The sequence below is a fragment of the Caretta caretta genome, chromosome 10 (assembly GCF_965140235.1).
Source record: "Caretta caretta isolate rCarCar2 chromosome 10, rCarCar1.hap1, whole genome shotgun sequence".
In the NCBI taxonomy this organism is placed as follows: Eukaryota; Metazoa; Chordata; order Testudines; family Cheloniidae; genus Caretta; species Caretta caretta.
Genome location: NC_134215.1, coordinates 6,744,283 through 6,770,492, shown reverse-complemented (window position 1 = coordinate 6,770,492; position 26,210 = coordinate 6,744,283). Strand labels below are relative to the sequence as shown.

General features: G+C 47.6%; 1 protein-coding gene across 3 annotated transcripts in view; it reads right to left on the bottom strand.

Moving 5' to 3' along the window:
* Nucleotides 1–16,893: 16,893 nt before the first annotated feature.
* CACNA1H (calcium voltage-gated channel subunit alpha1 H) overlaps nucleotides 16,894–26,210 on the bottom strand; it is a 208,316-nt gene continuing 198,999 nt past the window's right edge. For all 3 annotated transcript variants that reach the window (XM_048866479.2, XM_048866482.2, XM_048866481.2), the window contains 3 exons: nucleotides 25,878–26,064; nucleotides 21,480–21,658; nucleotides 16,894–19,780 (listed from right to left, as the gene is read on the bottom strand). In XM_048866479.2, the coding sequence (XP_048722436.2) occupies nucleotides 18,590–19,780; nucleotides 21,480–21,658; nucleotides 25,878–26,064 (1,557 nt within the window). In that variant the 3' untranslated portion in view covers nucleotides 16,894–18,589. The remainder of the gene's footprint in view (nucleotides 19,781–21,479; nucleotides 21,659–25,877; nucleotides 26,065–26,210) is intronic.

Genomic DNA, 26,210 nt, shown 5'->3' with positions numbered 1-26,210 from the left:
CTTCACTTGCTTATGCAGGGACTTTGTGACAACGCTAGGAATTGAACGCCGGTCCCCTGACAGGCAGCACAGCACTTTAGCCACTCAACCGCCTATCCTAGAAGCAGCATAGGACCATCACCGGCTATCTCACCTTTCAGTCCGTTAGCCTATCAGGATGCAGGAGCCCTTGGAGATCCAAGGCACCCTTCTGGTTTGACAGCACCACACCCCAAGGGAGAATCCCCGTAACTGCTGGCTATTACAGGTCTTTAGCTAGGACCAGCAGGGTGGGCCTTATTTGGCAGTGGGGCCACTGGGAACCATATAGCCTGCTAACTTTGCCTTGGAAAGGTCCTGGAAGCTCAAAGAGCAGCGAGGAGCACGGATAGTCGGAACGGTGATGCTCCTGTGCTTTGAACTATTTCTGTTTTCCTTGTATTTGCTGCAGTTAAAGATTGTACAGAAAGAGCAGGTTTGGTGCCTGAGACAGGGAGTCCCATTGGCTGTGTTGCCAGCTCCAGTGATTTTATTCACAGGTCTCATGATTTTGGTGTTTATCCTTAAAGCCCCAGTTGCTGAAGTCAGGTGAATTTCAACTTGCATTTGAAAAAAAAAACCCCCAAAGTAATTTTCTAGCCCTCGTTGCAAAGAGCTTGAAAACGTGAAGCAAATTAACCTAAAAATTTCAGCAACCAGAAAGCGACTAAAAGGACCCCAAAAATTATTTACAAAAATCTCCTGGTTTTACAGACACCCTCATGATTCTGGGGGGCCTGACTCATGATTTTGGAATGTTTGAGGTTGGTGATGCCTCTCTGGTAAGTCTCCTGTCTTGTCCTAGATTATAAGGCCAAAAGGGACCGTTATGGACATCTAGTCTGATCTCCGGCACAACACAGCCCAGAAAATCCCATTCCGTGATTCCTTCAGTGAGCCTAATGATGTCCAGTTGAACTAGAATATGTCTTTTAGAAAGACATCTCCATCCGTTGGTCAATGATACCAAGCAATGGAGAACCCACTACATCCCTAGCTCAGCTGTGCCAATGATTAATTAGCCTCACAGTTGAAAATTTGCACCTTATTTCTAGCTTGAATTTTTCAACCTTCAACTTCTAGCCATTAGATCTTGTTATATTTTTGCCTCCTAGAAAGAAAACTTCTCTAGTATCCCACATGCTCTCTCCACATAGGTTCTGATAGACCGTGACCAACCTTCTCTTCAATAAGCTAAATAGCCCGAGCCTCTTAAGTCTCTCATTTCAAGAGCACGAGTTATACATGAGCTCATCTCTGAGCCCACTCCAGTTTTTCCAACATCCTTTTTAAAGCACACACACCAAAACTGGGCTCAGTATCCCGCTCCTGGTCTCATCAGTGGCATATGCAGAAATAGTATTGCCACCCTGCATTTTGGACCATCACCACTTCACTTGTTCTGCTGACAGTCTAAAATAAATGCAGCACGGTAGGGAGTGGGGAAGATGTTTTATTATTACCTACTGTATCTATTATGGAATTTGGGATCTCTTACACATCTATTATTATCTATTAGCCAAGGGTCTCAGTCAACGGAGGAAAGAACTCACACTCAAGACACTGATCACGGCTGCTACTGCAAATTATTCTTGGGGATCAGAGGGAAACCGGCAGACATACTCTAAACACTCAGACAAAGATGGAGATTTCAGCCATTCAGACCATGCTACTGATGAATGATACTTCTGCAAAAGGCTTGTAACAGGATGCATTAAAAATCCTAATTAAGACCCTCCCCCATAAAGGAAGAGATATGGCTCTGAGTCATTAAAATACATCCCTGCATTAAAAGCTTAATAGACAAGGTTTAATGGATAAAGTCAATTTAATTATTCATCCTAAAAAAGCTTGTACAAATAGCAAACACGCTTATTTGTATTCATGCAGCCAGTACCATCGTGTAATAATGCCAGATTAAAGGCTGCAGCTAATTGCATGGGGATGGATTCAGATTTCTGTTGGGGGTATTTTCCACCCTAGCAAACAGAATTAAAATCGATACAGTCAAAGGTTTAACCTTGAAGCACGGAACATCTGTAGAGCAGCCTCAACCAGTAATTTCATGAGGTCTTCTCCCACCCCCTTCCCCTACAAAATGGTTTTCTAAGTACTGTTTATTCTTCATTTCTCAAGGCTTCTAAAATGGCTCCAGTCAAGCATAAAATGAAGGGATTATGACCCTCCTGCATTCACTGCATTTATTAAAATGCAGCTTTGGGTGGCGAATTGACAGGACTGGAGTGTAAAAAAGCCCCATAAAGCTGAAATTAATCAAATAATTAAATAATAATGTTCTGCAATTACTCAGAGCTTTGCATTTGGGATCTTAATTAACTTAAACCTTACAAACAGCCCCTAAGATAGCTCAGTGTTATCCCCATTTTACCAGTGGGGAACCTGCCACACAGAGAAGTTAAGTGATTCGCTCATACAGCAAGTCAGTGACTGACCTGGGATTAGAACACAGGAATTCCTAGCTCCCAGGGCTGTGCTCGAACCATTAGACAGCGCTTCCTCTGAAATTCCAGATGGGTTTTCTTTGCAGTAGTTATGGGCTAAGAGCTCAGCGACTCGCTTCTGGAGAGAGAGACCGTTTCTTTACCAGCAAGGATAATGGCAGGCTCAGAATGAAAATTATCACTGCCCTAGGGTATGTCAGAAGGCCTTGGGTACTGAAAAACTTGCCCCCCCCCATTTTGGACCTGGACAAATAAGCTGCGAGTGCAAATCTGGGTATGTGCACCTCCAGCTACCCATCTGAACCTGCCAGCATGTTGCTAGAGGCTCAACCGCTCAGACTGAGCTCTGCACTTCGACTGCCAGTGCTATTTGCTCATGCAGCCAAAATGCAGGGGGGCATTTTACATCTGCACATGCAACAAAGGAGATCAGCTTTCTTCTAAAGAAACGGAAAGAGAGAGAAGCAAACAGAAGTCACGAATCAGAATAGTTAGGGCCCGGGCTACGCGCAGAATTTGCACCCGTTTAACTAAAGGTGTCACATGAAACTGAGTTAAAATGGTGCAACTGCGTGTGTGGACACTTCCATTTAAATAACGTAAGTCGCCATACAAAGAGACACTGGATTAACATCACATCCTTCGTCAAACTAACGCAACTTGGTGTGGTTAGACTAAGTCTTAGGCCACCAGGAGGACACAAAAGCCTATTAGGCCATTGCTTCCGATTAATATTAGAGATCCACCTAGGTGGCGCTTGGTTTGCAAGGAGGCCATGTTCCTTTGGGATTTACCACGATGAGGATGATTCCAATTAATGTATTGCCAATTAATGATGCCAAACAGCATTCAAAAGGTGCCTGACCCTTGTAACTGGGGTGTGATCATGAGAAAGATCCTCAGAGAAAAGCCCTGTGGACTGGCAGATCATGGGAATCCTGAAAAGCCACTTGATGAGTTTGGGGCTCAGGTGGGCTGTCTTGCTGTGGGAATGACCATCTGTTTTGCTGCACTTTGTGAGTGCTTTGTGAAATCAATGTGCGGTGAGCGTGCAGGAGGAAGTCACAGTCACTGGAAGGGAAAGGGAACATTGCTGTCACTGGGAAAGACCTCGGCTGGACATTGACTAACAGTTATCTCAAGAGTTAATGCCCCATCTGCCGCATGATGTATGTTCCCGCTCTGCTGACAGGATGCCTGAAAGTTGCATGGGTTGAAAACTTCAGTTACACGGGAGAAGTCTACTGCCTTCTCTCTAGGCCTCCAGTGATTAAGTATTCAATTAAATTACTCTCTTAATGAGCTTGGGCTATAAATGGTGGTGTGGAATCTTCAGTTATACTTCTTGCCAAAAGATTTTTCAATTTGTTTGTGACTCAGAAGGGAGGATCAGGTGGAAGTAAAATCATCCCGGCATTAGAAAGTGTGGTCCAGGTGTAGAATTGTAACAGCATCAAAAGTGTGAAAGGAAGAAATAATGGATTAAGGTCACCTCCTTTTATGGCTGCAAATAGCTCATGATCTTCTCCCATTTATTCATAAATCAAAACGATCCCGTTTCCCGAAGAAATAAGCGCAACTTCGGTTTCAAGCTGAGATTCTTATCGTTCTGAATATTCACTGGAAATGTGCTGTTTTGACTTAAGTTCCAGCCAGTGGACTGATTTGGGGAGCTATTCGTGGCAGGTGAGTGCAAAAGGGCACAAACACGAGTGAAATAAAAACGATTAACAGTTTGAACAGCTATTTACAGACATTTTAGTGCAGCATTTGTCCAGCTCCAGCTTTCCTATTTTGCAGGCCACTGTGCTGTGAAATGTTAACCGTGAGTTATGCCACGGTGTACAGTAATCTACACTGCAAAATGTATTATACATATAGTATGCTTTTTTTTTTCTATAGACCAGTTGTTTTTACAGGCGCTCTTGTGGCTTCAGTTGATTCGATATAGCCAGATATTTTAAAAGTGTTCCATTTTGAGTGATGTAGGAGCAAGTGTTCAACCCTATTCCTGATCCAAGCAGGGAGGCAGAATTGCAGGATGGCTGGGGGAAAAACAAACCAGACCCATGTGGCGAGATGCCATTTTTAGGCCTGCCACTCCTGATCCTTTAAGATAGGATAACGAAGCTCTGAAATGTAACAGACGGTGCCCTCGACGGCACTGTGGTTTCAAAATCCCTTCTGTAAATGGCAACTTGTCCTTTGCTACCGAGATTAATTCTTGACCACTATTTGCAGTGCTCGATTAGAATTGCTGAGTTGTAAAAACACCAAAGCAAATTCTTAAGCCTCATATTTTCGAGTGCTTTAAAATATACCCCGGGCACTCATGCGCTTTCTGAGCGGCAGACAGCATCAAGGACAGCTGAGTAACAGGTCTTCCAGGAGCACTGCAATTGCAGTCATGGTGACTTACTGATGAGGGTTGCGCTAAAATCAATACTATATCCTTCCTGTTTTGCCTTAATTGAGTGGTTCTGGTAGAGGGCTAGGCGACAGCACTCCAGGGAGACGTGCAAATAGCAGAACTGCAGCAGCCTTCACGCTTAGGAGTTCAATATAGTTGCGGGTCTCTCACTGATAGCACAACTAAACGATTACACTTTGGTTTGGGGAAATGAGGCTTTCCCTTCAAGGGGATTTAGCCGTTTCTGTGCAGATTTGTTCTCTCGGGGTGTGTAAAGGACACGTTCGGCATGCAGGAGTATGTTCTGAGGGTGAAGTGCATGGATGTATGCAAGTAACACTAAGAATACACTCTGGACGTTCCAGCTTTTGGATAAAACCGTGCTAACCCCTATCACCCCAAATCAAAAGGCCAGAGAAGCAGCTGGAAATGAAGGTCTTTAAAATGCTTTGGTGCATCTTTATAGTGAGTGAAACAGGGCCAGGTAGCAACCATTTTCGCCATCCGATGTCTTTAGATTCCCTACGGGTTTATATAAATGCAACAAATAATAGAAGCAGCCCAAGAGACCCACCAAAACATACCCATACGCATGTGATCTCATTGCTGTGTCCTTTGGCCTTCCTACCCCATCCTCCTCTTGTTCCATCACGAGTAACGTTCAGATTGAAAGCTCTTTGAGTCAGGGACCGGGCCTTTCTTGGTGTCAGGAATCAGGGCCTGAAGGCAGAGCCAGTCTTTGGGCAACCTGACACACGCACGCAGCTGGCCTGCAGCAGGCTGCCTGATTGGCTGATAGCTGTGGCTGGTTCCATGGTTCTAGAATGCTGGGTATTGTTTCATTCACAGAAAGGGGAGTATCAACAGTAGGTCAGATGGTGACCTAAATTCTAAACATGACCATAAAGTTTCATCTCCAGCGGCAGATGTGAGAGAGACAAACTCAGAAGGTTTGGACTGGATCAGATCACTGGCTGAAAGCTTGGCTGGTTATCTGGAACTTTTATGGAGTTACCTGAACTGCTTGAGCAAGATTTTGGGCTGGAGAAATCATTCAGCCAAATGCTAATATTAGAGCATCAGGACTTCCTGGCTTTAGTGAGTCACACGAACTTTTCTTGTGATATTTCCATTTCCAGTGCAAAGCAGTTCAGAGTGGCATGAGAAATCACAGTGAACAACCAAGCCAGGCACTAGTCAAACTTTAGGGAAAGTCAACAACAACAAAAAATGTGTCCGACTCGGTTGTGTTCACGTTGTGGGGAAAGGTTCATTATTCAGTGTTTATACGACGGGAGTACGTTGAGGCATCGGCCAGGCTAGTCCCCATCGTGCTAAACATAGTGTCAATTCCCCAAACAGGTCACAGAGGAACAGCCGTGTTAGTCTGTATTCGCAAAAAGAAAAGGAGTACTTGTGGCACCTTAGAGACTAACCAATTTATTTGAGCATGAGCTTTCGTGAGCTACAGCTCACTTCATCAGATGTTTACCGTGGAAACTGCAGCAGACTTTATATACACACAGAGAATATGAAACAATACCTCCTCCCACCCCACTGTCCTGCTGGTAATAGCTTATCTAAAGTGATCAACAGGTGGGCCATTTCCAGCACAAATCCAGGTTTTCTCACCCTCCACCCCCCACACAAATTCCAGCAGGAGAGTGAATTTGTGTGGGGGGTGGAGGGTGAGAAAACCTGGATTTGTGCTGGAAATGGCCCACCTGTTGATCACTTTAGATAAGCTATTACCAGCAGGACAGTGGGGTGGGAGGAGGTATTGTTTCATATTCTCTGTGTGTATATAAAGTCTGCTGCAGTTTCCACGGTAAACATCTGATGAAGTGAGCTGTAGCTCACGAAAGCTCATGCTCAAATAAATTGGTTAGTCTCTAAGGTGCCACAAGTACTCCTTTTCTTTTTGCAAACAGGTCAGAGGCAAAAAGTCAAGACATAGCAGATGCGAAGAAAAACGAGCGGGTACCAGGGGAGGGACGTTGAAGCAACAATAGCAACAGGGTGTTTGAGCATAGATCGGTGGGAAACAAGCAGAACGTGTAGTTAAATCAAACAGTAGCCGCAGCCACACCCCGTTTCTCCTCCGAGCTGCAATCTGAGGTATTTTCTGCTGAGAGGACACTAAAGTAGCCAGCGGTGGATATTCAGCATGTTACCTCCCACCCAACAAAAATGGACTCCCCGTGGCATCGTGGCTGGAACCGCTTTGTATATGAAATAAAAGCCAAACCACGTAAAAAGGCAAATCAATTAGTGGCAGTGGCTTTAAAAACAACCCTGCGCAACAGCAGATTCCTGGGCGGCGACAGTTCTGCATCCTGGTTGCAGCTCGCAGAGGATGCAGAGGTCAAAGGCAAAACTAGGCATTTTTTTTCCCCCATACTTCCATCCGTCTCCTTCAAGATGCTTCAACTCTCCTGAGAAAACAGCAGGCAAGAAACAGTGTCGGCAAGGTCATTTCCCACAGCCTTTGCTGTGAGATGGCTGGATCCACCAAGATTCAGACTGTGAGGGGATAGCATCCTTGCCCTGGGAGAGTACAAGGCGCTTTCCCTGCCTTGAGAGAAAACAACAAAAAGGGAAAGGAGCTGGGACTGCAGAGCACAGGCTAGGGGGCTCTCTAGCTGCATCCCTATTAGTCCCTTCACTGCTGGGGGCTTCTGCAATGCCGGGCATGGGCATTATTTTAAGTGTCAACATAATGGAACATTGGTCCTTCTGGGGCGATGTCTCAGTGGGGTGGGACAGCTCTCTAGGTGGGTCCAAGCTCATCAGCTGGCATGGTAGGCAGCGCCAGAGAGACAATAGCAACAGTCAATAATTAGCTATGGAGTTTGCATAGAAGAACCTTAAAGGAAAGGCCCATTCACACTTCAGGGAGGAGACAAGGAGCATGCTCACGACCTGAAGTTAAGAGGCGTCGTATTAGTGCTGTACAAATTCAGCGGACCTGGATCTCTCAAGAGCCTATCAGATTGTGCATGATTAAAAGGCATTTCTGATGCATCAGTTACAAATACCTCCAATATATATGGAGAAAAAGGAAGGATTTTTCTTCTCACCATAAAGAGGCATGTCTGTATCATTCAGATGCTTCCATGTTAATGCTCTTCATTCCCATACTCTATATAAATTCTTACCGAGCTATCTAACTTGGAGCCAAGATTTCAGAGGCTTGCTCTTGCTCTGCCACTGATTCCCTGCAGGACCTGGGGCAAGGCACTTCCAGCCCCACTTGTGCCTCAGTTTCCCCAACTATAAAATATTATTATTAACCTACCTGCCTCTCTGTTTGGAGGGATGTATTGCACTGAAATGCTTAGTTAATTGTTTGTAAAATGATGGGAGATCCTGGGATAGATACGCAGATAGGACTTAATAAATAAAACAACAGTGATGTTTTTCATTCTTTGAGTTAAAGAAGCTATATTGGTAGTTGATATTGTTGCAATGGCTTGCCATTATTTTCCAAGTACAGCAGCCTCTGAGGGGACAAAGGCCTGCAGGGTGGGGGCCATCCGGACAGCCCAGCATGGCATTGCAATTACGCTTCTGCCTCAGTTTCCCCAGGGGTTTTCAATAAGTCCAGTTAGGCTTATGTATATTGAACTGTGCCCTTTTGAAGAGCTAGTTTGTTTAACCCAAATTTGGAACATTATACAAATAGGCCTCCAACTCAGCATCTCTAACTGGAGGGAGAGGGGGCTGAGTCAGCTTTATGTCCCGGTCCCATACCAGTGAGGCTCTCTTGATCCGGAATCCTCTTCTGGAGCCAGGGTCTCTTGTCATCAGCTGGGGAAGGGTTTCTTCTCTTGGATCAAGGTGCCCACAGAGGTCAAACCATGATGACCCTTCCTCAGGACAGCATATAATTCCTCTGATCTGGGGCTTCTGCAGCTCCTTGGTGAAGTCCTTCCATGGGGCCCAGGCTCTGCTGAGGCATTCGGAGCTCCTCCCTTCAGAGCCGCCCCCACCTGGGAGTGTTCTTCCTTGGTTTCCTTTCCTGGTGAGCCCTCTTCACCTCACCAGGTTCTCCCCGAGAAGTCCTTCCCGTGGGCGCTCTTCTGTGTTGGAGGCTGTTCCTCTCCCCAGGAACATCAGTTTTCTGGCCTGACCCCACTGGAAGCAGCTTCCGTTTATCATGCTCAGAAGCTTCCCTGCCTAATTAACTGCCTAAGTGAGTTAATTAGTCTCAGGCCAACCTGAGTTGCCTCCTCTCCCTTTGTGGAGCCAGTCAGAGTTAAGCTGAGGCCCTGGCCTGTTCAGAGGGCCAGCTACCCTCTTAGAGCCTGCCAGATCATGTCCAAGGTTTCAGTGGGCAGACAGTGCCTGCTGCTGGCTGCTGACCTGGGCTTCCTGACCGTGTGTTGCCAACTCTTGCAATTTTATTGCTGGTCTCACAATATTTGCCTTATTCTTTAAGCCCCAGCTCCTGGAGTCAGGTACCTGAGAATCTCAGCTTGCCTTGAAAAGAAGAAATACGTTTCTAGCCCTCGTGATTGCAGAGAAAAGCTTGAAAATGCAAAGCCTAAGGACTCAAAAACCAGAACTGAACTGAACCCCAAACGGACTATGTTTTAAAGGGTATGTCTGTGACGAAGTGGGCCTGTTCTTAATGTTTCCTCCGAATATTGTGGGGGTGCCTCAGTTTCCCCTATGCAGTTCTTAAGTATCTAGGGGGTGGGGTAAGGGTGTATGATCATTGCAGAGCCCTAGAGGGCAGGTGTGTGCAGGGGTCTGGACACAGAGAATGGCCAACACCCTGTTTCCTGGCAACTGATGGCCTGGGCCCTTCCCCCCCTGCAAGGTGAAAGCTGAAGGGTTGGAGAACAAAGGAATCACGTGCCCTCCTGGCCCGGGAAAGGAACAAAGCCCAGAGGAGGAGGGGCTGGAGGGGGTTTCAGTTTGGGGCTGGCTGGGACATGGAGTGAAGTGTAGACGTGGTTGTCTGGCTCACTGCCCCCAAAATGGACCCAGCTGAGGGGTCCCGTTCTCTGCACCTGCAAGCTCTGTTTTAGACCATGTTCCTGTCGTCTAATAAACCTTCTGTTTTACTGGCTGGCTGAGAGTCACGTCTGACTGCGAAGTTGGGGGGCAGGACCCTCTGGCTTCCCCAGGAGCCCCGCCTGAGCGGACTCGCTGGGGGAAGCGCACGGAGGGGCAGAGGATGCTGAATGCTCCGAGGTCAGACCCAGGAAGGTGGAAGCTGGGTGAGCTGTGTGTCCTGAAGACAGGCTGCTCACAGAAAGGCGACTGCCCCAGAGTCCTGACTGGCTTCATGGGGAGCAGTTCCAGAGCATCGCCCAGGGACTCCGTGACAATGTCCACATGGCAGCAGCTACAGGACAGCTGTGTCACTGTTGCACCATAGTGTATATACTTCCTGCATTGACGGAAGGGGTCTTTAAACCAGTGGTTCTCAACCTTTCCAGACTTCCGTACCCCTTTCAGGAGTCCGATTTGTCTTGTGTACTCCCCAAGTTATACTTCACTTAAAAACTACTTGCTTACAAAATCAGATATAAAAATACAAACGTGTCACAGTGCATTGTTACTGAAGAATTGCTGACTCTCTCATTTTTACCATATCAGTCAATGGGAATATATATATATTGTACTTACATTTCAGTGTGTAATACGTAGGGCAGTATAAACAAGGCATTTTCTGTATGAAATTGTAGTTTGCAGTGACTTCGCTAGTGCTTTTTAGGTAGCGTGTTGTAAAACGAGGCAAATATCTAGATGAGTTGGTGTACGCCATGGAAGACCTCTGTGTACCCCCAGGGGTACGCGTACCCCTGGTTGAGAACCACTGCTTTAATCCACCTCTCAGAGAGGTGGTAACTAGGTCGACAAAAGCATTCGTCCACTGACCTACTTGTGTTTACACTGGGATCAGGCCGGCTTAACTCTGGCACCCAGGGCATGAAATTTTACACAGCCCTGAGCAACGGTGCTAGGTCAATCTAATTGTTCAGTGTAGACCAGGCCAAAATCTCATTATTTTTAGGCCAATATCATGATTTTTTGCTGCCCGACTGGTGAATTTTGAATGCTTGGGTTTGGCAGGATTGCTGCTGTGTCTCACGCTTGGGCAGTGGTGTTGGAACAATTTGTATAGTGTGTGAGAGAGTGTGTGTGTGTGTGTGTGAGAGCTGCTGAGAGCCATTGAAACAAGCTGTAAACCCTGCAGCTGATGGAAACCACTTCAAACCAGGGGGTGATGCCCTGTCCGCAACACCCCTAGTTCCAGCACCCCTGCACTCGGGCCCCAGCAGATTGAGAAAAAGACATCCGGGTGCCCAGGCCTGCGTCCGTAGCAGCATGCCTGTACCCTGAACAAAAGGTGAGTTAATGCCTTACATTACTGAGTTCCTCTGCACTCTTAGTTCCTAAGGCACCAGTGAGAATGAGTGAGACCACCCTCCCCCCCGGAGCTGTTTTCGAGTCCAATGCCTTGATTTGAACAGGAACAAGCTGAGGGCAAGACAACGTTTTGCCACATGGCCAATGTCTCCCGCTCTGGAAAAGCAGGATGGCTTTAGGAGCCAGATGTAAAGCAGGATGGAAGACAGACATTGAATATGAATGCCTGCACTGGTGCACACAATGTCAGGGAGGCTTTTAAACTCAAGCTGACTGTGTCTGCCGAGACATCTGCAGCCAGCGACTCTCTGTTATTTCCCCTACACTGGAGCCCATTCAACCGGAAGCAGCATCGCCCCCGTTCTCACCTCCTCCTGTAACCCCATGCAGGTGCTGCCCGCTGCAGCTGAATTATGCATGGAGTTCACCCCTCACATGTGTCATTAAAGGGAACACAATGGGCGCTTGGCTTCGCCTTTCAAAGCCAGCCGGGCTCCTGCCTGATGTGAGGCTGTTCAAGATGAGGGCAGGCTTCTGCGAGCTGCCGTTTAAGACAGCAAAGCCAGATTTGAAAAGTCCCCCCCGCAGCGAACAGGAGACCCCATCGCATCTCCCATCAAAGCAACCGTTGCCTCAGCCCAGCGGCACCACGGAGCTGTCTGCCCTAGAGCGCAGGGATGCACCAGGCATGTCAGTGGGGCAATGGCTGGTTCTGCAGATGGAATGATTTGGGTCGGACTCTTGGACATTTCTTCCTATGTGCCCCCACCCATGGGTTTTACCATTGGAGGGGGGCAACCTCTCCCTTAGACACAGTACTGTGGAGAAGAGGCTAAGCTTTGCTCCTATGCACGTCTTCCTTTCCCAAGCGCATTCAGGAAAGGGATGTATCCCAGAGTTTGGAACAGTCAGAGGGTCTCTTTAAGGATCCCACTGACAGGCTGATAACCCTTCTCTGGCTTCTTTCCTCGGCTCCCACAGCAAACTCAGGGTCATGGAATTAGTGAGGCAAAAGGCACGGGGCCTGATTTGACGAACATCTGTAGCTCCCAGGGAAGTCACTGGGCATTATGGATGCTGAGCATCTGTGAAAATAAGGCCCAGTTGGCCTATGCCCCAGGGCTCCCGACAGCTGCAGGATTCATTTCAGTGTCACAAAACTATCAGGACATTTTTCATGGCTCACTTAATTAGTTATACCAGCAGAGAGGTGGGGGAAAGCAGCATATTCACACAGCTAAGATGTAGCTAGTTCGTCACCTGACCAGAAGTTCGCTGTGGCTTCTGGAAAACAAAGCCATGCTCAGTCAGGAAGAATGGTCCCGTGGTTAGGCACCAGCCTAGGACTGGGGCCAACTGGGTTCAAGTCCCTGGTCTGCTATATGCTTCACCTGAGGCAAGTCGCTCAGGGAAACTGAGGCACAGAGCCACTCTGCAGAATGGGGATAACAGCAATTCCCTACCTCCCAGGGGTGTTGTGAGGCTAAACACCCTGAAGATCACGAGGTGCTGATACTACAGTAATGAGGGGGCCTATAAGTACCTTAGAATCACATCTGAACCAAAGCTGGTTTAAAATTACTTCTATCCTCGCAATCAAACGAACTCACTCTCACAGTAGTTAGTTGGGTCACAAAAGCAGCTCCTGCAGCCTATTGTCCGACGCTTTGTTTTTCGCTCATGACAACGCTCCTAAAATCAGAACCACCTCGTCTGGCTGGGGCCACGGGAAGCAATGAAGCTCTGGGAGAGGTGCGTGCGGGACACGGCGGATGTGTGACTGGACTCAACAGCGTCTGTTGTGGTCAGGGCAGGCCTCGGAAAGGCAGTTAGCTGGAGCGTTGGTAGAGAGCCTGTTTGTCAACTCACTCTGACAGATGCTAAAGCCAACGGAACAAGTAACTAAGCAATTTCATCCTTGTCGAGCTTTCCCACTGGCGCTGGAGTTCAATGAAACACCTCTTCACGTTTGCATTAAATACTCCTGTGTCCGTGGCTCTCAGCACTGCCTAGTGAATTAAGTGCTTCAGAGCTGATGAGCCATCTTAATAACACAGAGCTTTAGGGGAAAGCAGCATGTTGCCAATTGTGCTGCACAAATCCAGGAGCCAAGTCTCCCTCTTGGAGCTCAACTTTCACTGCCTGGAGTATTTCCCGAGGGGAGTTAAAGTAGCTGATGAATGGAAACAGTGGGTGTAGGTGTAGAATTGGTACTGAGGCATCTGGCTGACATTCTGTTGCTGTGGGATATCTTAGGTGCTGAGGACTTGTCAAGAACAAGAGTCCTCATTGGAGGAGTGTCTTAGGCGATGTCTATGCTGGGAACGTGCTTCCCAGCCTGGCCAGACAGACACATGCTAGCTCTGTTCAAGCTAGTGCACTAAAAATAGCAGTTTTCAGAGTAGCAGCCGTGTTAGTCTGTATCCGCAAAAAGAAAAGGGGGACTTGTGGCACCTTAGAGACTGACCAATTTATTTGAGCAGAAGCTTTCATGAGCTACAGCCGTAGCTCAGGGTGGCCGAGGCGGTGGCTTGGGCTAGCTACTCTGTACTTGGGCAGAGAGCCTCAGCTGCCACCTGTATTACGCCCAGCCAGACAGCTGTTTGTAGTGTGCTAGCTTGAGGAGAGATACCCAACCTGGGAAATCCAGGCTCCCAGCTGCAGCATGGACATACCCTTAGCGTGCTAATAAGTTACCCAGAAACAAGAAGAAAGGTCCACTGTGCCTGCATGGCAAGATTTAATCTTTTGGCTGGGCAAACAGGCTGAGATTAACCCCCCCCTCCCCGACCCAATCTGACCCTCCATCCAAACCAAACATTCCCAGAGGTTCAAAAACAGGTGGTTAATTTTTTTCTCCCAAAATGATTTTCACAAACTCTGTCGGATCTTGGATTCAGCAGGAAGCCAGATTTCCAGCTGTGTCACTCAGAGACATTTGAGAAGAGAGTCAAATCAGGCCTATGCTAGGTCTCTGTCTGGTTTTAGAATTGGTTTAGCTGAACTGGTTAAATTATTTGCCCAGTGTTGACTGGCTGAAAGGGAGGATGCAAATAACTGGGCCTGCAAAAAAATAATAATAATGGAGATCTGCTTAAATCCAGGTGGAAAATTAGTCCCTCCAGGTACAGTTTTGATATGATTTTTCATTGTGTGTGTAAGAAAAGTCATGTATAAAATATAGGCTCCTAAGTTTTAAGGCCAGAAGGAATCTCTATGATCATCCAGTCTGACCTCCTGCACAGTATAGGCCAGAGATCCAGCCAGCGATTCCTGTATCAAGCTCATAACATCAGTCTGACCTCCTGCCCAACTTCCCCAAAGACATCCAATGTTGACTGAAAGACTTAAGGGATGGAGAATCTACCCCCTTCCTAGGTAAGTTGTCCCATGGCTAATCACCGTCACGGTTAAAGCTTTACCCCTTATTTCCAACCTCGATTTATTTAGCTTCAACTTCCACCATTTGTATCTAGGCAGACGGATGTAGCATAACCAAAGACTCTCAGTCACATCTGCACAAGACCCAAAGAAAAGACCCCACCAGGTTCGGTTTCCAAAGGTAACAAGTCAGCAGTTTTAATAAGTAAATGTAATAAATCTGCATTGAGGACTCCTATAGTTGTATTGATCAACCCAATAAGGATCAGTAGAACTTTGGTCTCATAACTAGTCCTTAACGGCCCTTATTGGACTGGCCATAGTGGATGGTCTGATCAGTTAACGAATTCAGAGCATTTCATTCTGGGTTTTGCTTTTGAGAAAAGAAACCACTTAGCTAGACTGGCTGGTGAATCTTCATCGGTCATAAGGATTTCAGCTTAAACACACTCCTAAAAACTACTGAAAAGTTATACAAATGGGGAGGGAACGCAAATTTTTAGGTTATGTCTACCCCACAGCCTACATCGGCATAACTTACGTCGCTAGGGTGTGCAGCTAAACCATCCCGCCTGGCCCCGTCTACACTGATGAGGCAAATCGCCTGAGGAAACTTTGCAGCTATATGTGAACTTGGCATGAAATGTGTCTAAAATCTGAAATGTGGGTGTCCCCTATACCTCCCCCTGTATCCAAATCGGTCAGTTCCCCCCAGATCCCACTTCCCCATCCATTAGTCGCCCTCCCCAGTCCCCTTTCTTTTCTCCTCCTCCCTCCACATGCCCCAGTTGCCCCTGCTGCCCGTCACACATGAGTTGGTCTCAGCAGTAGCAGCTCCTCGGGCTGCCGCACCGTGGCAGAATCCGGCCCTGCATCGCTCGCTTTAGTACGTGGCATTCCGGTGCCTGCTTTCATGCCAGAACACGAGCAGTGGAGGGAACGGATCCGGTTTGTCTCGTTTTACAAGCAAACCGCTCCGTCTTCTAATGATGCAGAGCTGTACTTAACATCCACAGAGCGGGCACAGACCCCAGAAGGGGGAGATATTCTTTCCTCACATTTGCTTTTCGGGGCGGGGTGTCAGAGGGGAAATATTGTCTTTTACAACCAAGCCCAATCGTTGCAGCCAAATGCTGTAACGCACAGCTGTGCGGAGGGTAAAAAAAAAACGGGACACACTGGGACGTGGTGTTTGCCTCAAAGCCAAATTCACTTTCCAAACAGAGAGCTTTTGCTTTTCCAGTCTGTTGGTTAATTTGCAATAAAGGGAGTGTGCCACGGTCCCCAAAGTGCTATTAATAATTACTTTTATGGCGCATTTTTGGAAGTCCTCGCCATCCCCCTGAGCTGGGATCATTATTTACACTAATCCTAACGGCTTTTTAATTACACAACACAGGTGCTCGGCGGCAGCCTACGTCTAAGGACGGCATGGAGGTGCCTGAACATACGGAAAGGCTCCTCCCGGCTAGGTAAGGGATTTGCTCATCGGTTCAGCATTGCTATAGACGAGTGCAGCTTGGAAATGGTTCAGGAATACTTGATGCCAGTGACAGCTGCGGGAAAGGCAATTTGGAAGCAGGTCCTGCAAACCTTACTCACATGAGTAGACCCTAGCTAGCAGTCCTGTGCAAACATGCCAGTTTCTCAGCCATAAGAGAAAGGAAACGTGACAGGTTCCTACTAGTTGCAGGAGAGATGGAGGCAGCTGCCAGTGGCAAAGTTGGGCCCTTCGAGCCGCAGCTGCTTGGAGCTGCCAAACTGAAAGGGCCAGCTCCTGAAAGGCATGCTGGGAAAGATGCTCCTATTATAGAGCAACCATGCACTAGGACAGCAGTTCTCAAACGGTGGGTTGTGACCCCAAATGGGGTCGTGCCATCAGCTGATGGGGTCACGGTGCTCCCTTCTGCGTGGAGGACGCCATTTTGCTTTGCGGAGCATGCGAGGACACTAGACACGGAAGATGCCATCTTGCTCTTCCAAACGGCATTCTCCATGCGGTCTGGGGTCCCCAGGAAATACTTCATCCAAATGGGGTTGTGCCGGCAAAAATTTGGGAACTGGAGAGATGTGGACCCGGATATAACCAGGGGAGCAGCTGTGTCTTCAGCCACCACTGTCCCACAATCCCCACTGATAAAGGGACTACTCACTAGAGTGAGGGTTGCAGGATTGGCATGTGTCTGGACCTGGCAGCACAGCTAAATCTGACCGTGTAGCAGAAAGTCAAGCCACGCGTCCAGTTTATACAGTTTAATACATGTGAAACAAGATACATTTTTTCTGAGTAATGAATGCATAAATAACAGAAGATATACGTGAATGCATAAATATGAGGCGGCATGGAACGGAAGAAAAAAAAGAGAGAATTATTATTTTGCTGCTGCTGTCACTGTTGCTACCGCCTGGCGCTCGATTTTACCCCGCACCCTCGCGCGGTGTTGCGTAGTTTATTGTTTTCATTAAGCAGCAGCTTTCCATTGGCAGAGCTGTCGCACGGAAAAAGGGGTTTGGGATGGAGAGTGGGGGAGGAAAGAAGATTAAAAAAGGAAAAATAAAAATACAAGTTGGGGGTGTTAATAAATGACTTTAATTCTGCTAGTGGCTTCATGTTGATCCTATGCTGCTAATGAAAAGAGGCCTTTTCACATGGATTGAGAGTGCTAGTGGGCTTGTGCGTGTGTGTGTGTAGGGAAAAGGAACACAAAGAGTGCAAATGATACAATTACTGAGCTCACCTTCTTTTCAAAGGCATTATGCTATGAAGAAAACAAATCATTAGCTTAAACGCTTACAAAGAACATCATCTAAGACGACTCTTAAAACCTTTACATACTGTATCAATAATTTACTTTGACTGCAGTAAACAAAATACATTTCTTAAATAATTTACTATTTATTTGTTTTCTTTTTTCCTTTATCTCTCTGTAAATTTCTTTTTTCCCCTTTTCTTTTTTAAACTCAAGAAGCTTTGCTTGTGCACATTAGTTCAGATTATTGCAACATTTAACCTGAATTCAGTAAAAGCAAAAAATTAAAAAATAAAAAATAAAAACAAAAATAAAAAAGGACAGTTTGTACAGACAAGAATGAATAACTTATTATTGCACTGGCTACAATTCAGTAGTGATTTGGTTATTTTTTTTTTCTTTAGAGAGGACATCCTCTAAAGTACCAAAGTAAAATAAATGAAAAGAGAGAGAGAGACTTCAAAAGCACCAGCTGTGAATAGAAGCCAGCAGGATGATTGTGCAGGGAGAAAAGCGGAAGGAGAGAAAAGAAGAATGAAAGCAAAGAAAGAAGAGAAACATTTGGGAAAAAAAACCACCCTTACTAATTACTTCCACATAAAACCCAAGAAAACACCTCCTGTCTGGGGAGTCGGACGTAATGCAAAAAACAGTATAGCTTCTCTATAAAAATATGTGCATTATGAAGAGAGAGTTTTTTGTGGGTATTTTTTTGTAGCTTTTGTATCTCACAAATACACGATTTCTATTGATATCACTGCCGATAGACAGACAATGTACAGCTCCCGTCTCCTGGGCACGTCTGCATACTGTGGCATCTCTGCACAATAAATGGTGCCGGTTTAAAAGTCGAGAACGTTTAAAAAACAAAAACAAAACAAACGAACACAGCCCGAACCCAAATCAATGTGATTGAGGCCACCTGGGGAAAAAAAAAAGCAAATCCATCTTCCCTTTAGAAAAGAAACACGTTTGCATGTCCCCCTCCCCCGCCCTGCACCTCGTGTCGTTTCCGTATCACTTTTTGCAAAACCCATCCCCCGACAGCGCTTAGGAACGTGTGACTGGGGGGGGGGGGAAATCAGCCACGAACGTGGCTTTGCAGTCCCTTCCGCACAGGGGTGCTGTTTCAAAACCACATCGGTGTCAAGCCCTTAAGACTTCCCTCTCCCGCCCCTACAAAGCTATACTGGTTTGTCTATGTCTTCATCTGTTGCAACAGTCACAGGGACCAGTTCGTGCCGCCTTTTGGGGCTCTTCGTAACGCCTAGAAGCTCTTTGTTTTTCTCAGGGTTGTTGCACTGAGTTTTTAAGTGATCCAGCTTTTTCAGTTCCAGCGCCGTGGCATCTGGCCGGGAGTCCACGGACACCACGCCGGAGGGCATGGCCTGGCCACTGTCCAAAAGGAGATCTGAGAGGCTGCTTGAGGAGCTGGGGTCAGACTGCTCGAAGGAGAAGTTTGGGATTGTCAGGTGCTCCCCTCGACACGGGGGCTGGACCCGCCGTTCTGCTTTAGAGGCCTGCTCCCCGGGCTGACTGTCAGTCATGTCCAAGGAGTCCCTGTACGCGGTGGATTCGCACGACGGGGTCCTTCTCCTCAGCATGCTGTTCTCAGAGGCTTTGGTACGTGAAGCCGTGCTGCTTTCGTCCTCCATGGGAGGATCTATAGAAATGCAAGGTGGGCTCATCTTCTTCTTCCTCCGAGCCCCAGGGATATACTCCGACTCAGACTGAATGTGGACAGGAGACCTTTCCTTCCCTTCCGCGGGCTGTTCCAAGCTACCGTCTCCATTGTCAATGGAAGGGCAGATCTCAATGGAGTGCCTTCTTTGGTCATCTGCCCAGCTGGGCTTGTCCAGAAACCCTTTAGTATCAACACTGTAAAACTTCCTCAAGTCTCTCTCTCTGCTGTTGCTCCTGGCCAGGCTGGCTGTGCTGCAGTTCTTGAGGGGGACCAGAGATGAAGCCGGGGAGATGAAAGGAGAGACCGAGCGGCTTCTGATTTCCGGCTGCTCTTGCCAGTCTTTCACCGAGCTGTTTATGTGGCTGACTTCTTCGTCAGCCAGGTCTGAGGATTCAAACAGAGAGTTCTCGGGGCTGGCTGGGTTGCTATTTTGACTGGAAGGCCTGCTCGGAATACTGTGCTGGCTGTAAGCGTGCTTGCGGGTACGAACGCTCGGGTGTCGATGGTGTGAGGATGACGTTGGGGACTGCGGGGGAGTGCCCGGCTGGGAGAGTGGGCTAGGATGGAACAAAGCTGCACCTAAGTTGCTCTGGGACTGCTTCTTCAGCTGCAGGCTCTCGCTGGACTCAGCTTGCAGACTGTCCTTGGAATCTGTATTCTGCCCATCCAGTGAATCCGTTCTAATGGCCTCCTGCAAGGCAAGCAGAGACAGATGGGATAAAAGCACAGTGTTCTCTCGGGGCGCTAACAAGACACGCTTTTAGCGGTGGATGTGGCATGTGACAGAATCAACCTACGCTCAGTGAGTTTCAGAGCTGGTAACATCACCACAGCTGCCACACACACTAATTATCACGAGTGCAGGTTCATTTGGTATAAGGTGGCAACAGTTGAGCTAACAGACAGACTCATGGTGGGTAAGCCATATCTCAGGTATATTCCAGCTGTGCCTGTATGTGCAGGCCTCTGATCTTCCCAGGCCTTCTGAACCTTCCTGTTTTATTTGTGAATCAGCACAAAGTCCTGTACCAATACACGCTATCTAAGATACCCATTTCTAGAGCGACCAACTCTCATGCTACAGGCACCAGAGCCAGCTAGGGGTCAGGAAGGAATTTCTCTTCAGAGGACAATATGGCACTATTTGGTATATCATGCAAGTTACGCAGCTTGATTTGAAGCATATGCGCTTGGCCACTGTCAGAGCTAAGGTACCAGACTAGATGGAACTTCGGTCTCTGTTCTCATATGGGTAATACTACTTCTTCACACAACCACAGTCAACCTGCAGAACTTGTTGCCAGGGGATGTTGTGAAGGCCAAAAGTATAACTGGGTTCAAAAAAGAATTAGAGAAGTTCACGGAGGATAAGTCCATCAGTGGCTATAGCCAAGACGGTCAGGGATGCAACCCCATCCTCTGAGTGCCCCTAAACTTCCAACTGCCAGAAGCTGGGACTGGACAACAGGGGATGGATCTCTCGACAATTGCCCTGTTCTGTTAATTCGCTCTGAAGCATCTAGCACTGGTCACTGTCGGAAGACAGGATACTGGGCTAGCTGGACCATTAGTCTGACCCAATGTGGCCGTTCTTATGTTGTTATACAGGGTCAATGTTCCCTCTAGTTTTTGACAGGCCATGTGCGCATAAAAGGGTCAGTACTCTTTTTTGGCACCACGGTTATCAACTACTGAAAGGCAATGCCTCGAGTAAAACACCAGCAGCTGTAACTAATACAATCCCACTCTTTGATAAAGTGAGCCCATTAGGCCTCTTGCATGCAGAAGGGGGAACCAGCTGAATGACTTTATGTCACCCAAGTGTATTTAGCCATACGGTACCTGAATTAGAAACAGTCTGCTCTAAATCAGTCTCTGCAAGCTCTACTCACAGAGTGCGGGTCACAGGGACATGACTTCAGTGAGAGCTATCAGTGCGCATCTGAGGCCTGGAGGTGGCCCAACAAACAGCCTCCACAATTATTTTGACTAATGGGGGTTAACAGAAGCTTTGCACAACATGGAAGCATGTCCCTCAAATGCATGTTCAACACAGCCTCTACGACATTGCCGATCTGAAATTGGAATCTGCCTGTGTGCACTGAATCTGTCAGTGGTTTGAAATACCCAGGGCACTGAGACTGGAAATTGATTTGAAAAATACAAAATCATAAAGGCATCCAAACTGATAGGAAATGTCGCCAGGATTATATTGTGCTCAAATAGCTACTCTGTCCCATCCTGCTCACAGCCTTTGTGAAACTCTATTTGTTCTTGTGTTACAACGCCATCATTCAAAAGAAGAGAGAGCGAGAGAGATGATGAAGGGGAGGGAGGAAAAAGACAGACAGAAAAAGTCTGATGGGAGAGGAGAGTTCATCGCCTCCTACCTGTCTACACAGCAGCCTGTTGAGACTGGGAGATCGTGATGTGGACTGTGGAGAAGGGATCTTGCATGTGTCACAGCTGTCTCGGTGAGAAGATACAGCAGTCACCTGAAGCAACTCCCTTGGGACTCTCAGAGAGGAGCATGTTCCCACGGGTTGGGAACGGATGGAGGTGACAGACCCTACAGAAGGAGAGAGAACACTAGCCACAGCTGCCGGACAAGAGTTGTAACGTGTGGGTTTGTGAGAGCTTTCGCTGCGGAACGAGGCTCCAAGGATTTCAAAGCACACAGACGCGGGGTAAGAAAACACAAGTTAATTCAGTGACAGGCCAAATCAAGCCACACAATATCCCACGGGCAGAGTCGGAATAGAGCCGAGGAGTCCTGACTCCCATTCTGCTCTAACCAGTAGATCACACTACTTGTGTAGTGCTTGGAGAACGCATCTGGATAAACACGTCTCCTAGGTGGGCCTGTGAAAAGCTTGTGATGATTGTTTATTACTTGTGTTGCTGTAGGGTGTACAAGCCCTAGGGACGGACCAGGACCCCAGTCTAAATGCATACGTTTTTTTCCAATTATAACCGTCTCATGTGTGGGCCTGCCCTCTATTGGATACTGCTCAGTTGGTGTGTCCTAGGCCCTAAGATGTTAGCAGAGATTCTGCTTCACTTCACGTGCTAGGGGCTTATTTGGGAGGGAAAGGGAGAGTGGGTTTGCAGCTCCATACTTGCAACCTTCCCGTGTGGCTGTGGGTTGGATCTGAATAGGGAAGCGGTCTAGTTTCAGAATTTGGATCAGATGGAGACTAGGGGTTAGATCAGGATACTGTAAGTCAGGACACCTGGGCTCTATTCCTTGGGCTGCCAATGACTTGCTTACGGCCCCTTAACCATTTGTAAATTGGAACCACCACCACCACCACTTAAATGCCCAGAGGGGTGCTGCTGTACGGCTTAATTCTTGGTCCCATCCAGCGCCTAGCGAAGTCAATGAGAGTTCTGCCATTGATTGTAGACCCAGAGTGAGTGAAGAGCTTTGAGATCCTCAGCTAACGGTTACATAATCTCAAAACATTGTCTATTGCTATTGTGACTGATGCAGGAGATCCAGCTCAGCTGATCCTGGTCACACTTAACCAATTTGCTACCATTGCAGGGGATTCAGGCAGTGGTCCCTCCTGTTCTCCGCCTGTGACACACAATAGTTGAGTCTCCTGAGGGTTATAATATTTTGGTCTAATTCAGTGGTTGGCTTGGTGACGTTTAGTGGCCTGTGACATACAGGAGGTCAAACTAGATCGGGGTGGCCAACTTGTGACTCCAGAGCCACATGCAGTTCTTCAGAAGTTAAGATGCGGCTCCTTGTACAGGCACCGACTCCGGGGCTGGAGCGACAGGCGTCAACTTTCCAATGTGCCGGGGGTGGGGAGGGCGCTCACTGCTCAACCCCTGGCTCTGCTACAGGCCCTGCCCCCACTCCACCCCTTCCCTGAGCCTGCTGTGCCCTCGCTCCTCCCCGCTCCCCCCCAGAGCCTCCTGCACGCCACAAAACAGCTGACCGGGGGGTGCGGGGAGGGAGGGGGAGGAGATGATTGGCGGGGCTGCCGGTGGGCGGGAGGCGCTGGGAGCGGGGCGGGGGAGCTGCTGACGTGTTACAGTGGTTCTTTGGCAATGTCCACTGGTAAATTCTGGCTCCTTCTCAGACTCAGGTTGGCCACCCCTGAACTAGATGATCTGACAGGTGGTCCCATCTGGACTCAAACTCTTTGACAGCAGCAGCACAGAGACTGCTGAGCCCTGGCTCTGTAAGCCTGGATGATTATGCGGATATTCTCTCTGTCTGCACCTAGAAGACAGCCCCTTTGAAAAGCGACCCCCTAATCTCAGGTATCAATCCCGAGTCATTAGTTTCTCACTCACAGCTCCTGCTTCCCCAGCTCATTCTGCAGAGCAATCTCTCCTCCCAACTTCTGTGGCTTTACCAGAGTGTCCCATTTTGTTTTCAAGATCGCCTGCTTTTTGGCAGCAGGATTTACTGTTCCTCATTAGCGCAAGAGCTAATGTCTGTTTTTACGTCGCTGCTCTCTGTACAAACACAGTATCCATCACACAGAGAGATCTCACCCAGAGGTCAGTGAACTTGGACTGGTTACAAGACCCATTTAGACAGTCTGCAGTTGCCTCCCAGCTACCCGATTGCATTGAGAAAAATAGGCTTTTTGGACACTTTTTTTTGGCGGGGGGGGAGGGGAGGTACCTTTCCCCAGAATATGCACGGAATATTTTAATGAATTTTATCCATCCTCAGAGGGACTGAAAGAACCAGGCATAGCTCTGTTTGCGCTCCTAAGTTCTGGAATGTGGCAGGCTTTTCCATTACAGTCCTTAGCTCCTCCACACTTCTGTGACTGCATGGCAGTCCTGACCTGTCGCCCCTCTAGCTGGACCCATCGTGGGATCCCACAAAACTTTGCCAATACCCCTCAATTTTGGTTTGTACTTGCTAATCTAGTCCTCTTGGATAGGGACCATAAATACCTACTCCGGCTGCACCTTGGTCACTAACACCTTTCCGACGAGATGACTGATGTCCTATTAGCAATCTTTCCTTTCTTAGGCAAGCGTTATGGCAGGGCTTCTGCAGCTGGTGGGAAAACCAAATAAACACAGCAAACGTTTTCACGACATTCCCCCTCCCCCACCATCTTTTGTTGGAATAATTGTCTAATGGAAATTTTCCCAACTCTCTCTCCTCGAGGAGAGGCCAAGAACGCCCCACATTGTAGCATTCTGGAAAGCTCAGTAAAACCAAAATTGCTCGGCATCTGTGTGTTTTTCATTTGCTTTTTTAACGGGCCAGGGAGTCGTTTATGGGGCCAAAAGAACACACAATCTGGCCACTTCATGGCATTTTCCCCATCCAGTAACCAAACCAGTAGAAGAGAAGCTCTAGCTGATTCTGGTCTGATCACTGGCTTCCTAAGACCTCCAAAAAGCCCCCAAAATTCATGAAACAAACACTAGTCCCTGTGTACACCCCCAGTAGGCTGATCAGTACAGCATGAAGGGACACTGGTAGGATTCAGGCACTGGAGGAGGGAAAATAGTCCCTCTGTGAGGCGTAGTGATATTTCTTGTGATTCGCTGAAGAATACAGCTGGAAAAGGTTACAAAATAGTGGACCAGATTCTCCCCTCACACCAGAGTTTCACTGACACCAGTGGAATTCTTCCTCATTCACATCAGCGTCAGAGATTGGTGAGTCAGCCCCAGTCAGTCGGCAGTGAAATCCAACAACCGCTCACTCTGCTTAGCAAAGCTCTCGCACTTCCCTTTCCAGGGCAGGTGGGACAACCATAAATACTGAGCAGAGAACATTGAGCTGTATCCAGGGCTTTTTAACAAACAGAGAGTTACTTTATCCGGAGAAATCAGAACAGATCGGCTAGTCCTGGCCAGCCCCACCAGGTAATCCCACCACCCATCTGTCCATGTCATTCTTGCATTAAAATACTGTTGCGTCAGAGGAAGCCAGTCTGGATAAGTTCTTGGGAGCCAAAAAGCAATAATTCAAGATGCACATATTTTTAGGGAGACAGACGCTCTCTCACTCCCATTCCCCTTTCAAACCAACCTGCAAGTCAGGAATAACTGGGCAGAAAATGGCATCTTAGGGCAAAAATATTTGGATGTGGTTGTCTCAATGTGTTGTCAGGACCCCTGTGCAGCTTCTGATTCCACAGAATCTGCCACACAAACAACTTCTCATCACAGAGCTGTGCTATGGAATCTCAGTTTTCCCTAGAGGGAAAAATGGTTTCTAGCTTTTATAACAAAAACCTTCCAACTGTGACCTAAATGTAATCTAGCAGAGTGACAGCTTCCTGAGTCTTCAGACAGACTGAAACTATAGCTCTGAGAGGTTGGAACAGTATTCGTCTCAATATTGTGTTGACTCTGAAAACTGATAATGGCAATACAAATGGCACCCTTGTTAACTATTTCACTGCTGATCATCTTACAAGAAACATACAGTTAATATGCTATTCCATGAAACACAACCTGCAACCTCTCTGGTGCCCATTGGTCCCGTTTCTAGACATGCAAACTTCCAGCTTCCTCCAGATAACTTTAACAAGGCAGTTATGCATTTTAAATACAAAATCCTACAGCACCCTCAAAATTCTAGGCGTAGGATAAAATAAAGTGAACGTGGTATCAAATTACATTAAAAAGGATTTATTCTGTACTGATTGCATTATTCGGCTTCCTATCACACCACCACACAAACTGGTTCCGGTTCCTTGCATAGGTTGCCTGACATCCTCCCAGTGCCTAGCAAATACAATATGAGGAGGAACAAAGAGCACAGAGAATGCATCCCATCCCTGTGGTACCTCTTTGTGATTTGCAGGCATAGGTCTCCATCTCCACCTCATGGAGAGGGTACGGGGCTTTGGCTGGCATCACAGGGCGGAACATGTAGCTGTCGTTGGGCAAGGAGTGCATCCGGGACACTGAGATCTTGCGAACCGTTAGGAAGTTCTGAGGCTCTCTCTTTGATCTCATGCAAGCAGCGCCTTCCTGCAAATTAGAAAGAGAAGGAAAACTGGGTTATTCTGCACCCTGGCGGTGAGGCTGCCTTGAGCTCCTTTTTGTTTGCCATCCTTGGAAACAGCATTGAGGCTTAAAACCTGAGGCAGCTGTGCCTTCCGCTTGATGTCTCTGGT